This window comes from Alternaria ventricosa (genome assembly GCF_023758065.1).
Source record: "Alternaria ventricosa strain BMP 2768 chromosome Unknown scaffold_14, whole genome shotgun sequence".
Classification (NCBI taxonomy): Eukaryota; Fungi; Ascomycota; class Dothideomycetes; order Pleosporales; family Pleosporaceae; genus Alternaria; species Alternaria ventricosa.
The window spans coordinates 385,890-400,054 of NW_026055694.1; the positions used below are offsets into that span (position 1 = coordinate 385,890).

Below are 14,165 nucleotides of genomic sequence, written 5' to 3' on the forward strand. Positions count from 1 at the left end.
GTCAAGGGTAGGAGAGACCCAATTCTCTGGGATACCTTCGTTGTGCAGTCAACTGTGCTGATGATTACTCAAGCTTAGTCTCATAAACATACAGCCAAGCGTTTCTTTAAGTACCTCCACTGGCCATAGCGCTCTACAAATTACCGACAAGCAAGAAGGATGAAAATCGCTGTACAGAATTTTCCGACCACTTGAACGCATCGATATGAGAGCTTGTTGCGTAGAGGACGAGGTGGTCTTGCACCACCCGCAGGCGGCGCTCAGTTGCTTCTCACACATAGAATCTTTCGGACCACGACTTACAACTCTGACTATACATACAGATTTTGTCTTCGACAAAATTGTGTAAGAACTGATTTGTGAGATCAACGGAATCCGTTTCGTCCCCCAATCCGATGTCAGGCCTGGACCTCACGCTCCATGTAACGACCTGTGTACTTCCGACCTATAACGTATCCTTCTTCACCACAGACCACCACCGTCCAAACCTCATGATGCCCATGTCATATCCTTTCCACCAGCAATATCCCCAAGAGATCGCCCACGTGGAACCTAGAATAAGTGCTAGACCAACAAGATTGGAGTTCTTCCACGACCAAGGCTCTTGTCCCTGCCGTAGCGTTAGCTACCAACCAACACTGTGATGTAGTTAAAGTCTTACTCCTGTGCCCTTCTCGCCGCTCACAATACCTCTCTCGATGTCGTCTGGTTGCGTAACAGCCTTGATCGAGTTGAGGGTGAGCGAGAAGTCGCCTTCTTGGGTACCAAAGAAACTACCGATGGTCAACTACCGCAGTCTGGTGATAACGTGGTGAAGAATTTTACCTTCTCATCATGATGCTGAACCGCTTGACATTCTTCAGGTCCAATGGCTTTGCATCGTTCTTCTCTTTCCCGCGATACGTAGGCTTCATTGCACGCCATGGCACGAACAAACCAAGCTCGCTCTTCGATTCAAAGTCGTACTCCCAGCTGATGGTTGATTGTTCCCGTCCATCTGCCATAAGCGGCAGAATCTCGTCTTTGAGCGTGAGTGTGTACTTCTTTCCGTCGTGCTTTCCTAGATCAAGATAAATGCCATCGTAGGTAGATAGGTCCCAGGTGCGATCCTCGCCGGTAGTGCGCTGACTGGCAAAGCCGGCGCCGCCGAGAGCGGTGATGTCGAGATTGCCGTGGAAACGTGCTGAAGAACCATTGATGGTAAGGTAGGACTGGTATTCGTACGTTAGTCATCAGATTACTTCATTCATCTTGAAAGATGGGTTTTACCTGGGATGCTCCTCCTCTCACTCGGTCATCACTATCCGTCCAATCCGAAGCTTTCCAACCTCTGCACACGCATGCATTAGCTTCAATGCGACAATGCATTGTTCAACACTTACTTATCACCACCAAATAGAACCAGCTCTTTCTCGTTACCCATTTTTCCTGGAATGCGAGAAATGTTGGTTGTGTTGATGGTACCAACTCTCACAAACCTTGGAGATGTCCAAATGCAGTAGTGACCTCATCGGCAGGGGTCCGTGCGGCGTCTCACCCAAGCACACTCATTCGTCTGCCGACCAAGCATCCCCATACCACTAGCCATAGCGCGCTTTTATCGCAACCCGAAGTAGTCCTACAGATTATCCGAAAAACATGGATTTCCGAGATGCTTCGCGTATGAGCGATGCAGATGAGTCCATACTAGCCGAGCCGTACCGACCGTTCTACAAGATATTTGGAGGCCAGCCCATCTTGGTCAAACAGTGCGTGCAAATTAGCTTGCATGATGCTCTTCAAATTTTAACTTGTCGTTCAGAAACAATGATTACGATCGAGTAGCCTTCAGAGAGGCGCCATGGATGGGTGTGCTGCTGTTCGATAACGTGTCTTCGGATGCAAGGGATCATGCTGCGAATGAACGAAGTATGCCGGGAGTCGATAAAATTACGAGGAAATGACATGGCTAACCAATACTACAGCTTTCCTTTCGTGGCTGAAGCTGAGTGTGTATATGGCCATTGTGTCTGTTGCCATCGTCATGTCGTTCCATCTCAAGTCGGAGCCCACTCCACTTGGTAAGTCAATAGCAAAGTCTCATCACATCATGCTTACAACTCTGTACAGAAAAACGTTTCGCGTTGCCACTGGGGATCGTTTTCTGGCTTCTCTCGATAGCGTGCATGCTGTCTGGATTGTCGAACTACATCAACACGGTCTCCCGGTACAGCACGCGGCGGGCGCTTGTGCAGACAGGTTGGAAGACGCAGGTTGTGTTCACAGTGGTGTCAAGTGCGATCGTTGCGACGTGCATACTGTTTCTCTCTACGAATGCAGAGAAGTAAATCGTGTTTGATAGATTGTATCTTGCGGATGCTTTCAATGCAGTATGTGAAATATCATGATGAATCGTTACGCCTGTGCTAGTGTTTTACAAGCATGTTTGGTTGCTCCCTTACTTATTCGCCCATACACTTGGTCCCGCGCGTGCAAACACCATGCTTAATCAGCCTCGAGGATGGCCCAGGTCTGGTCGTCAACAGTGGTGTAAATCAGACCACCCGACAATAGATCATCACCAGCCTTTGCAACATCGGTTGTATCCATACCAAGTTGCGCCGCAATCTCGTGCTGGTTCAGGCCCTCGTTGGACTGAGGAGTGGTCTTGAGATGGTTGAACACCCTCTTCGCCGAGGCAGTGTAACCGGAAAGATCATATCCGCTACCGTAGTTACCGCCATCTCCCGCTTGTTGCTGTCCTCCAGCGCCATTCGTAGCGGCACCACCCTGCGCACTGCCAGGGGGCCCACGCGTGAAGTATAGATGTACCGCGGTCGCTTCAAGCAGGTGATAAGAGACTTCGTTCATGTCTTCAACTGGACGGATTACGGTCGCTCCGACGGATCTTCGGTCGTTGAAGCTCTTCAGCTTGCCCCATGCTCGGCAGTAGGCACCTTCGACAAGTTTCGCTTTGGTAGGGTTGGTCTGCTCTGCAGCATCGGAATCGACCCACTGCTTGACTTCTACGCTGCCGGTGCCGTCATCTAGCCTATATGTCGTGTTTGTGGTCTGGTTGGATATGTTGCGTATTTGGCCGACAAATGTGAGCTTGAGGAGCAGTTAGTACAAACAGATTGGCCGTAGAATTCTTGCATACCTGAGTAATTACAGTGCCGTCGATTTTGAAGGCGTCATTGCTGCCGACCTCGAGTTGAGCGTCAAGTATCTGCTTAATGGTGACGGGTCGCAGGGTATCTTGGGCACGGTCTTGTCGACCGCCAGGGCTCTGTGTACTACCACCCTCTCCCGGTATGAAGCCGCCTCCGCCAGCACCACCGCCAGCGCCGTAAGAGGTGGTGCTGTACGAGGTTTCGTAGCCGCCGTAATTGTCTAAAGAGGTTAGAATGAAGTATTCAAAGGTGTTAAGAAGGGGATTGCATACTCATCTCGTGGGTGTGGGTTGGGTGACGCGATGGCAGAAGTTCGGTGAGGGCAAAACGCGTCGGACGCGCCTGCCTCATCGCGGGGCACGTGGAAGCTAGCGACGAGATGCGCCATGCTCATCCCTGCTGCCAAGATTTCGAGAGGCCCGTGCCCGAAATTTTCCAACAGCCAGACTGGAGGCGCGACTTTCAGACGTCAGGTAGGCAAAGTGCATCACGTCGCCTCCGAGCCCTATCAGCCATCTACCTACCATGGCTCCCCGCGCGAGCTCGCCGGCGCTTTCCGAAACCGAGTTCGACATATTCGATGCCCTCGCTGGCGGTGATGATGTTCAGCAAGAGGCGGATTTGAACGCAGATCTGGGCGTAGATCTGGACGTCGGCCACGATGACGGATCCGACGACGAAGCCTTTATCGCCGCGAAACAGGCTGCCTCGAATCGCAAAGCCTCGAATGTCGGAAAGTCAGTTAAGAAAGGTGGAGGTTTCCAGGCCATGGGGCTGAACGCGGCGCTTCTCAAGGCCATCACGCAGAAGGGCTTCAAGATTCCGACTCCGATCCAGCGCAAGGCCGTTCCACTCATGCTCGATGGACAAGACGTCGTGGGTATGGCTAGGACGGGTTCCGGAAAGACGGCCGCGTTCGTCATCCCTATGATCCAGAAACTCAAGGCGCATTCTGCCAAAGTAGGCGCTCGAGGAATCATCATGTCGCCCTCCCGAGAACTGGCACTGCAGACTTTGAAGGTTGTTAAGGAGCTGGGTCGCGGCACGGATTTGAGGACTATTCTGCTCGTTGGAGGTGACAGTCTTGAAGAGCGTACGTGTATACGGGCAGGTCAATTCTAAGAGAAACGAGACTAACATGTTCGCAGAATTCAGCTCCATGACCACCAACCCCGACATCATCATCGCTACCCCTGGTCGCTTCCTGCATCTGAAGGTCGAGATGGGCCTCGATCTGTCCTCCGTAAAGTACATCGTGTTCGACGAAGCCGATCGCCTTTTCGAAATGGGTTTCGCGGCGCAATTAGCTGAGATTCTGCATGCCCTACCCACTTCGAGACAAACACTGCTGTTCAGTGCGACACTCCCCAAATCCCTCGTAGAGTTCGCGAGAGCAGGTCTACAAGAGCCAAAGCTCATCCGTCTTGATGCTGAGAGCAAGATCTCTCCAGATCTCAAAAGTGCCTACTTCACAATCAAGTCGGGTGACCGTGATGGCGCGCTGCTTCACCTCCTCGACAATGTCATCAAGGTGCCGGTAGGCGAGACCGACGCATCAAAGAAGGCCAAGGCAGATGCGGAGAAAGCTGCCAACAGCAAGAAGCGGAAGCGCAGCGACGGATTTGTCAAGGACGTCCCGATCGCTGAGTCCACCATCATCTTCGCTGCAACAAAGCACAGAGTGGAGTATCTCGCGAACCTTCTTCGCAATGCGGGATACGCCGTGTCTTACGGTACGTAATCGTATCTTCTTATGTGATGCTCTTGCTAACTTCACAAGTGTACGGCAACCTTGACCAAACAGCGCGCAAGGAGCAGATCCAGGACTTCCGCACTGGCTTGACTCGCATTCTCGTTGTCACCGATGTGGCTGCTCGTGGTGTGGATATGCCCCATATCAACCACGTCATCAACTACGACTTTCCTTCGCAGCCCAAGATCTTCGTACACAGAGTCGGACGAACGGCTCGAGCTGGAAGGAAAGGATGGGCGTATAGTCTGTGCAGACATGTCGACCTACCCTATCTCATAGATCTACAGCTTTTCCTCGGTAAACGACTCCTAGTCGGGAGGTCACACGAAGAGCCAAACTATGCAGAAGACTTTGTCGTCGGTAGCTTGGCACCATGGCAACTGGAATCGTCTGTCGAGATTGTGAACAAACAGCTCGCCGACGACGAAGACCTAGCGCTTCTCTTAAGCGTAGCCGAAAAGGGTGAGCGCCAATATCAACGAACACGCAACCAGGCAAGTGCACAAAGTGTGGGCCGAGCTAAGGAGTTGGTTGCATCTCCCAACTTTGCAGAGACGCATATGCTCTTCAGCGATGACGCGCACAGTGCTCAGAAAGCGAAGGAAGATATGCTTGCACGAATTCAATCATTCAGGCCTGCGGAGACCGTATTCGAGATCGGCAAACGAGGCACCCAGAGTGACACAGCCGAAATTATGCGCAAGAGGCGTGAACAGGTCGGACGACAAAAAGCCAAGCAAGCAGCCAACAAACGAGCCGCGGACGATATGGACCCACTTCAAGCACCTGCAAGACGGTCAAACGGTGAAGAAGCATCAGAGGATGAAGAAGACGAGGTTGAAGTTGCTGATGGCGTATACGACTCAGACTCTGATGAGCTCGAGGTCTCCGTCTCGCAACCATCTTCGAAGAAGTCTAAACAGGACAGCTGGAAGAACGATGACTTCTTCATGTCATATACCCCCAAAGAGAACATGGCAGAGGAGAAGGCCTACGGAGTGAGCGGAGGAGATGCTGGTAACACCAATTTCGTATCAGCAGCAAGGGCGGCAGAGATGTCACTTGTGAACGATGAGATTCAGGGCTTCGCAGATGCGGCCAAGTCGAAGATGCGTTGGGACAAAAAGTCGAAGAAGTACGTAAACCGTACCAACGACGAGGATGGCTCCAAGGGAGCCAAGATGATTCGAGGAGAAAGTGGGCAAAAGATTGCAGCCAGTTTCCGCAGCGGTCGCTTCGACGACTGGCGCAAGGCGAACAAGGTCAAGATGCCTCGAGTGGGCGAAATTGAAGCCCCCAACCGGTCTGCTGGATCCTTCAATAACGCCCCGCGCTACAAGCACAAGGCCGAGAAGGCTCCGAAGCAGGCTGATCGGTACCGCGATGATTATCACGTCCAGAAGAAGAGGGTGGCTGAAGCGAAGGAGAAGCGCATCGGTGCATGGAAGGATGGAGGCGCCAAGAGCGAACTCAGAAATGTGGACGCTGTGCGCAAGAACCGCAAGGTGCAGGAAAATCGCCGAGCAAAGAATGCTCGTCCCTCCAAGAAGCGGAAGTTTTGAGTTCAACAAATGCATTGAATCAATACCCTATGCCCAACGACATGAATCGGCTCTAAGATTTTCTTCAGGCACGTGTCAGTGAACTAATACCCGTGGGCCCTCGATTATTGTGCGCGGACCGAGGTGAAAACAATCCGATTTGACAGCTGTACGACGTGGCGACTAAAAGAAAAAGCGTTAGATTTTTAGCAATTGGCCAGATCTCGATATTTGTGCGAAGAAAGGCCGTTATGACCCGCATGGTCAGGCCATGTTTGCTTCTCCAGAGCCCGCGTCCCCGTCGGTTCTGTGTAACGCTCCATGTTGGCATTGCTTTGCTGTGCCACAAAGGTGCGCGGATTGGCGAAAGTTTATCGGGGCCCTGCGACATGGCAGTGGGCGAACATCCTGCCATCCTCGGACAGCGCGCGTATTGACTCGATAGTGGCTTTTTGTGCGCATCGTCGTGGTCGACGAGATTGAAAAGTTTAGACACGATTTCTTTCGGTGCGACGCAGTCCCTTTTTGTATCGAGCATGTATCGGTTTGCTCCAAGGTTTATTTGCTGGCGCGGTAGCTGCCACCAGTGTGGTCGGATTGGGACTGACAAGCTGCAAGTCACGCTGTAGTCCAAACTATGCACACGTTGTCGACTAGGATAGAGTTGCCGGCGTCTATTGACGTCGGGTAGTGTTGACACTGACAGGCGACCGCGTATAAGTCCGCGTATTGGGTGAAGCGCCTCCCAATCTCACGCCATTGTGATTAAGGTCCGAAGCAGGGATAGGGGCCTCTTCGGGTACCCATGGGCATTGTGGACAGGCACGTCATTCCTCGAGGAGATTTCTGCGAGCCGGGACGAGTGCACTGTAAGGGTGCACACCAGCCCCTGTTTAGTGCCAACGCCGCCAGACTTCAATAATCCTTCTGCACGCAGCCATCTGCGGCTTACCCGACGGTCTTCCAGAAGCCGCCACAGTGTTTTTTTCTTTTCTGCATGGTCGCACAGGAGCGCGTTTTGCCATGCGATGGTGCGTTGCGTGGCGTGTTGAGGGCAGCCCTCTCTGCTACTGCACCCGTGGGCTCGGTCTCCGTGCCGCGGTGCGCAGGGCACAGCATAAGAAACTTTGTTTCACGTCAACGGCTTTTTGATATTCGCAAGAGCCCAAATCGGAAGGGCCAATCTCGCTGCGAAACTCTTTGTGGGTTTCGATGAAAATCATCCGCCTGAACGAGCCATTTGCGCACCAACGGCTGCGGCGTGGCTGTCCTCGGAGAGGCGCAGTCTAGGCTATCGCCAGTCGGGTAGATGTAGGCGTAGTCACATTTCATATCTCGGTAAACGGCTCTTGGGTATTGATAGAGCACTTTACCGGACGGAAATTTCTCGCTCCGTTGCGGGCCTGATGAGACTACCCAAGGTCGTCGAGGGGTGAGCGAATAATCCTGCAGGGCTCGCTTGCCTTGTGTCACGAGATGCTGCAGGCTGCCTTGAAGCCAGGCGTGAGCCGCATCGAAGAATGCATGTGTCAGAGAGGCTCCGAGGGGCATATCGGCAATAACACGTCTTAGTTGGACACCTGTTGGGCACTGAGACCAACCAGGGAGCTGCCCGGCCCGCACCCAGTCGCAAATCGACAATGGGACCAGCGACGGGCAGGCATGCAAGGACCACAGGGGAAACGGAGAGGCCAGCGAGGGTCCCTGGTAGCCGACTACTTTTGGCACAACGTGTCCTGAGCACCGGTTCGTAGATCCCGCCCGCAGGCCTGTCGTGATATTCGGGTCCTGGCCAAGCGGCTGACTCGTGGCTTATCAGCTCTAGACACTGCGATGCAAACTCGAGATGCTGGCATTGTAGCACCATGACACGGCTCCATCAGTTTGCAGATGATCGCATCAGGGTTGGCATCAAACGGAGCTCAACAGAGGCCTGCACCTGAATCAACGAAACGGCAGGGCCCGCCGGGAAAGGACAGTAATCCCGAGACCCTGGACAGGCCGTTATGCGCATGCCGTAGCCTCGGGGAACCGTAATGAGAGATGAGAGCAATCTGCAGGCGATATAAGACCTGCTGTTAACGTCGAAATATCCGCTATCTGTGATTATTTTTGGACCTCAGCAATCCTCGACAAGGCTAAATGCAAGGTCTAGTCCTGGGCTTCTCGCGTTGCCTTGTCGGTTGGATTTATATTTTCCGCGCTGGGGGCCAATCACGACCCACTCGAAAAGCTGGGCGGATCCGACGCTTTTGTACAGGATGGAAATTTCTCTTTTGCTCGGCCGTAGTGGCTAGTCATTTCACGATCCGGATGACCTGCCCCGACGGAGGAAGAAGAAACGCTCATGCAGGACCCGGCGCTCGAGTCATGCCCCCTGCGTCGTGATCTCGGTTCAGGCCGCAGAGAGCAGAGTGAACATGTGCGGACAAGGTTTACTGGCGAGCACGTTGCGTCCCTGCACTTCCCAGGTGACGGGACATGTGCAATGCCTTGTGGCTGCAGATCGCAAGTATTGAAGTCATTAGACAATTACAAATTGAGATGATGAGGGTTAGGAAGGACGAGTATACAATGCTGGTGCCAGGATGCGCTATTCCCAGCTAGTGCAGAGGTATACACACCCACCTCTGCCCTAGACGCGGCATCGATCTTCACGGCAGTCGGCTCAGCTTACCGCTATTCCGCGTTGGGGTCAAGCATCACCGGTGAATATGGCCTTCGTCCGTGGTGCAGCATCACAAGTTTGCCCTGCCGCAGTCGCCGTTCCACCTTCTACATGCGAAAGAGCGGTTGGGTAGCCGTCATGGGGCAGTCGGCACACTAACGCTGGTGCCGTTGCCCACACACCTGGCGGCAGCAGCATGGAAGGCCTCATCTTGCCAGCATCGTCGACTTGTCATGACATGCTTGGCTGGCTGCGATTACTTTGCGAGTGCTACCGCCAGCCCAGGCTTCGGCCCCGCATCGTCAATGCTGCGCACACTCCAATAAGACGAGCAATATCGGTGGTCATGCCGTCGTCGCTCGGGCAGTTTACGGGCAGATCGTCAACAGCGCCAGCGTTCGATCGATATACCCACCGGAGTATTTTACGTGTGGCTATCCCAATGCGACACGGCCCACGCCTATAACGGATGCATGATATACCACTGGCTTAGTCTGACCATGGGCACTATGTGTACGCTTTGCTCCCAGCACTCGACGCCACGTCGAGGCACACCACCTCGGGCGGCTGGAACACTGGACCGCCCGGCCATGTTCTGCAGGTCGAGGGGATCGTCTCAAATGCACCGAGTCCGCTGTTTGACCTCTGCTGCACACGGCGCTGGGCATGCAGAAGAAGGTACCAAGCGTGTGCGCCACATCCCGACCTCGACATACTCTAGAGACTGTACAGAAGACTATCCAGCAGCTACTACGGGGACCAGGTGCCACGGATGCAGCTTACCGTCGCTTGCACGTTCTGAACCAGAGCACATTGCATCTGCCAGATCCATCACCCGCGCCATACAAGCTTACAGCGCCAGCGCCATGCCACTAGACGTAGCGTGTCGCATGACGAAGCAGGACACCCCACAGCGTCGATTGTTGATACAGGGTGACGTCCTTGCGCGAAGGGGATTATGACGAGTTGCTTTTCGGGAAAAGAGCGACTTCTTCCAATGCATCGACGGGAAACTCCACACAGAGGCGTGGCCCTGTCAGCCATATCCGAGTGTCGATCGTGGCATCGGATGTCTATCCAATTTTTTGTTAGTCGCGATAGAGTTTGCGCCAGCGGAGTGCGTCATCAGCGCGCAGTGGTGCTTTTGCAGCTCGCGACAGCAAGACCCTGAGCAAGCTTTCCCCGGCAGTCCATGCAGCGCAGCCGCTACGAGGCGAGATGTTCCGCTGCGACCGTCGGTCGGTGCGAAAAGGCCTGCGAGGCGATCAATGCAAGTGGTTGGTCTGAAGGGTCCGGAAGCGCGACTGACAGTGACAAGCGTCTTGATAGTGCACCACAACCGCGGGCCTGTCAGTGGGAGCCACACCTGTCGGCCTGCTCACCTCACGGCGGCTGGTGGCAGGGCTCGCGTGGGTGAATATAACTGCCTTCTTGTAGGGCCTCTAGCTGGCCGTCAATTCTCCTCTCGTGGGCGCCGTGGCTGCCGGACGCAGCCAAAAAGGCAATTACTGGGTCGCACATAAGCGCACGCCGAGGATTAAGGGCGCCGACTTATGCTATGCTTCAATTGAAAGTTTGCCTGGGCGGCTGCAAAACAATGGTGCAATAGCGCGCAGAAGTGCGACCACATCTCGTTAGCACACCCCGGTTCGAGGACGGTGCGGAAGACAGGGGGTTGAGCGGCCTCTGACAAGGCTCCCCAACCCGCACCGCCCATGCACGCAGACAGCTGGCGGCCGTGCATATGTGATTCCGCGGGTGCATCGACCGACTGGGAAACCGGCCTAGCAGAAATGTCGAAGAACCATCAGCCGAACGAGGGAAGCATGTAGCAGTCCCCGAGACGCACCCTTCCCTGCTCCCGTTGCCCGGAACTCATCGTGGCCCCCTTCTCCTGGATGGCCCGCCTGCACGACTTGACAGGGATGTAGCAAAGATCTGTGAGTAGAATCTCCATAACCGATTGTGGTTATTACTGGGGAATGTCCGCCGAGTCGACTTCTGTTCTGGTCCACGACGAGTCGCCATCCCAATCCCTCATTGGTCCCACCCCATACAACACCACCACCTCGCCGCTTCTCTTTCTCGCCGCCCCATTGCCTGCCGCTGCCGTCGACACAAGGCCGACACTGGTCCGACACCGTCTCCATTCTGACACCGAATTAACCAGACACATCGCTGTTGTCGCCCCCATTCGCCCACTATCAAAAGGTATTTCCATGTACTCTCTTTTGCCTCTCAAGCCGTGTCTTCCTTCAAACTCTTCATGGCCCACAATGCCGCCACCCTGTATTGAAACTTGTTTGGACATGAGCATTTATCGATTCGGCGACTGTCCAACCATAAGGGAATGCCCTGCCTCTGGTCATTGTCTTGATCTTCTCCTCGCTTGTGCACTAGCTTACCTGGGACGCCATGCAGGCCTCATCATACTGCCACACCAACATCTCCCTACCGTGCACTCTTACTTCGCATATCCAAGGGCATCGTGCGAGACAGCCCACTTGTTCGCTCCAGCGTTACCTCTAATCATTGTGCTCTTGCTGCTTACGCGGCGTTTGAGCGCGCGGTGGTCAAACTATGCAGAGCCTGGTGCTACCTGGTCCGACCTCACTCCTTACCACGCCATTCGGGCGGCCATCAGAACCTGAAGACGGCCTTGCCAAGTTCCGGTCGAAGTTCAGTCCTAACAGGTCTGAGCACCAGGGCTACCCGTCTCCGCCCATGTCAGAATCTCATTCCCCGTCTCGCCGAACAGCACAGCTTGAATCTGCGCGCCTCTCTTACCCTCCGCCGGGATCATCTCAGAGACAGGATAGCCTGACTCAACCGCCGACTCTACCATCGTTGTACGATCCGCGGTCTACGTCGGGAGCGCATGCTCTTCCCCTACAGCGGCCACTTTACCCCGGAGAACCCCAGCACAGGGGTCAAGCACTCCATTATCAACCCGGACGTGCTCACGAGCACCAATCTTACCCTCATTCCATCCCGCATAATTACGGGTATGGCTATCAAAACACCGGCCTGCCCCCTTATGCTGGAGTCCAGCACGGAGGCCCGATGGTGCAGCAAGGCGCGATGATCGCACCACCACCGTCAAGACCGACGAAGCCAGCCAGACGCACAAAAGCGCACGTTGCGTCAGCTTGTGTTAACTGCAAGAAGGCACATCTCAGCTGCGACGTCCAACGCCCGTGTGGTCGTTGCGTCGCTTCTGGAAAGCAGGTCAGTCTCTGCGGCGCGAAGTCAAACTCTGGCGAGTAATCTAACGCATCAAACAGGACACATGCAAAGATGTGCAGCACAAAAAGAGAGGAAGGCCACGATTGAGAGACGACAGAGAGTTCACTAGATCAGACGACGGAAGACCACCTAGCCAGCTCGTAGGAGCGCCACCTACCTCCGAACCTCACGCTCATCAAGCGCCTTACCCAGTATCTCAGCAATATCGACCCTTCGAACCCCAACGAAGTCTGGAGAGTACTGCGCACCAGAAGGAGCTTCATTCCGCTGCGTCTGCGCCCCGGGACGCGCCCAACAGCGTGGGTGACTACAGCGGAGTGCAGGCATCTCCCTACGGTGTGGGACCGAATTTGGCGTACCAAAAGCTGCCTGTCGTTTACCTAAATTTGGACCTGGTGATACAAAAAGCAAACCAGGCTTTCACGGACCTCGTATCGTTCCTCGGAGACATCAGGGGCAAGCATCTTGGCGAGCTTCTGGAACCACGGCAGAACGAGAGCATGCAGAAGCTGCGAAACGACTTGCGCGATGAGCGCGACGAACGTGAGCCGACGTACATGGCGCCCATCACCCCGGTTGGACAAGATCCCATGCGCGCGGTGATGGAGTCGGTTCAGGATCAGGACATTGACCATGTCACCCAGGGGTACACGAACCGGCCCATGTACCTCAGCTTTCGTCTGCCGGCTAGTGGACAGTACCAGTCGCTTTCGGTCCAAATCCGGCTTGCCAGGACGTCTCTGTACTTTGTGACGCTCGTCGTGTGCTCACCACCAAGACACGCGGGACCGACTCTGTTAACGCAGCAGTTAGCGCCCTCAACATCGCGACATACCTCTCAGACCATGTCCGCACCGACAGCAGTCTCGCAATTCACGCCGCATCAAGAGCGTCGAACGTCAACGACAAGCTCTGGACCAAACTCGCCCTTCATCAACATCTCCTCCATCCGCACGTCCCTCCCCACATTCAGTCCAAGCTCTTACAAGAGCAGCCCCTCGTACGGCTACTCTCCCACCGCAGGTCCAGAATCGGGCTACTTCCCGACGTACCAAGTCCCGCTGCAACCCAACAGCAGCGCATACCCCTCGCCATACGCACAACCCGCGCGCCCCACAGCAGCAACATCCGAACCTCTCCGCGAGCTCAACCGGCCTCCGCGACTCGAAGGCCTCCATCTGCCGCCCATTCGAACAGGCCCCGCGCCGCTTGGTTCCCCGCTCCACGTCGAAACAAGCGCTGCGGAACGCGAGCGTGTGCGAACGCACGACTCACCATCCAGTAGCGCCGAGCAGCGGAGGCCCGAGTCGCCTGACATGGGCAAGCGGCGGCGATTGAATATACATGAGGTGCTCGACTAGACCCGACAAGTCAAGTCGTCAAAGCCAGGAGGAGGTCGATTGATTGACGTTGCAATGCGCTCACGTTCCTGAGACGAGTCGGCCGGTGTGAGGAAGATTAGAACTGGTACGTGCAGCGGGGTCATTGCGGTTCGCGCGAAAAGAAGGGATCATGCGTGTTCCAACAGGCTGGCCGTGGCTCGTGGCTGGGCTGGCGGTAGAAGTGCGGAGGGTACCGACAGTCGGGTTCCCTTGTCTGACTGAAACTGAAACTCGGCGCTTTGCGAAGCGGAGGCGGGAATGGCGCATGTTGCACACGGACGGGACGACGACATGGATCTGATCTCATACGACGATTCTTTCCTCACGATATCTTACTTGTCGCTTCTTGAGTTGCATTTGCCTGCGGTAGTCGTTGTTTGCTGTCCTTGCATTTTGGGGCGTTGGTTACCCACTCGTTGTGTT

The 14,165-nt window shown here is 54.8% G+C and overlaps 5 protein-coding genes across 5 annotated transcripts; 3 read left to right on the top strand and 2 right to left on the bottom strand.

The window, feature by feature from the left end:
• Nucleotides 1–445: 445 nt before the first annotated feature.
• Nucleotides 446–1,423, bottom strand: J4E93_007712 (uncharacterized protein; the record flags this gene model as incomplete). The annotated part of the gene is made up of 5 exons (XM_049345617.1): nucleotides 446–610; nucleotides 662–773; nucleotides 826–1,211; nucleotides 1,270–1,330; nucleotides 1,383–1,423. The coding sequence occupies 5 exons, from the start codon at nucleotides 1,421–1,423 to the stop codon at nucleotides 446–448; spliced, it is 765 nt and encodes a 254-aa protein (XP_049197144.1).
• Nucleotides 1,424–1,638: 215 nt separating this feature from the next.
• Nucleotides 1,639–2,327, top strand: J4E93_007713 (uncharacterized protein; the record flags this gene model as incomplete). Its single annotated transcript, XM_049345618.1, has 4 exons — nucleotides 1,639–1,748; nucleotides 1,802–1,908; nucleotides 1,965–2,060; nucleotides 2,110–2,327. The coding sequence occupies 4 exons, from the start codon at nucleotides 1,639–1,641 to the stop codon at nucleotides 2,325–2,327; spliced, it is 531 nt and encodes a 176-aa protein (XP_049197145.1).
• A 157-nt stretch (nucleotides 2,328–2,484) lies between these two features.
• Nucleotides 2,485–3,503, bottom strand: J4E93_007714 (uncharacterized protein; the record flags this gene model as incomplete). The annotated part of the gene is made up of 3 exons (XM_049345619.1): nucleotides 2,485–3,090; nucleotides 3,140–3,372; nucleotides 3,425–3,503. The coding sequence occupies 3 exons, from the start codon at nucleotides 3,501–3,503 to the stop codon at nucleotides 2,485–2,487; spliced, it is 918 nt and encodes a 305-aa protein (XP_049197146.1).
• A 174-nt stretch (nucleotides 3,504–3,677) lies between these two features.
• Nucleotides 3,678–6,467, top strand: DBP10 (ATP-dependent RNA helicase dbp10; the record flags this gene model as incomplete). The annotated part of the gene is made up of 3 exons (XM_049345620.1): nucleotides 3,678–4,245; nucleotides 4,301–4,885; nucleotides 4,933–6,467. The coding sequence occupies 3 exons, from the start codon at nucleotides 3,678–3,680 to the stop codon at nucleotides 6,465–6,467; spliced, it is 2,688 nt and encodes an 895-aa protein (XP_049197147.1).
• Nucleotides 6,468–12,177: 5,710 nt separating this feature from the next.
• On the top strand, nucleotides 12,178–13,721 carry J4E93_007716 (uncharacterized protein; the record flags this gene model as incomplete). Its single annotated transcript, XM_049345621.1, has 2 exons — nucleotides 12,178–12,342; nucleotides 12,399–13,721. The coding sequence occupies 2 exons, from the start codon at nucleotides 12,178–12,180 to the stop codon at nucleotides 13,719–13,721; spliced, it is 1,488 nt and encodes a 495-aa protein (XP_049197148.1).
• Nucleotides 13,722–14,165: the final 444 nt, after the last annotated feature.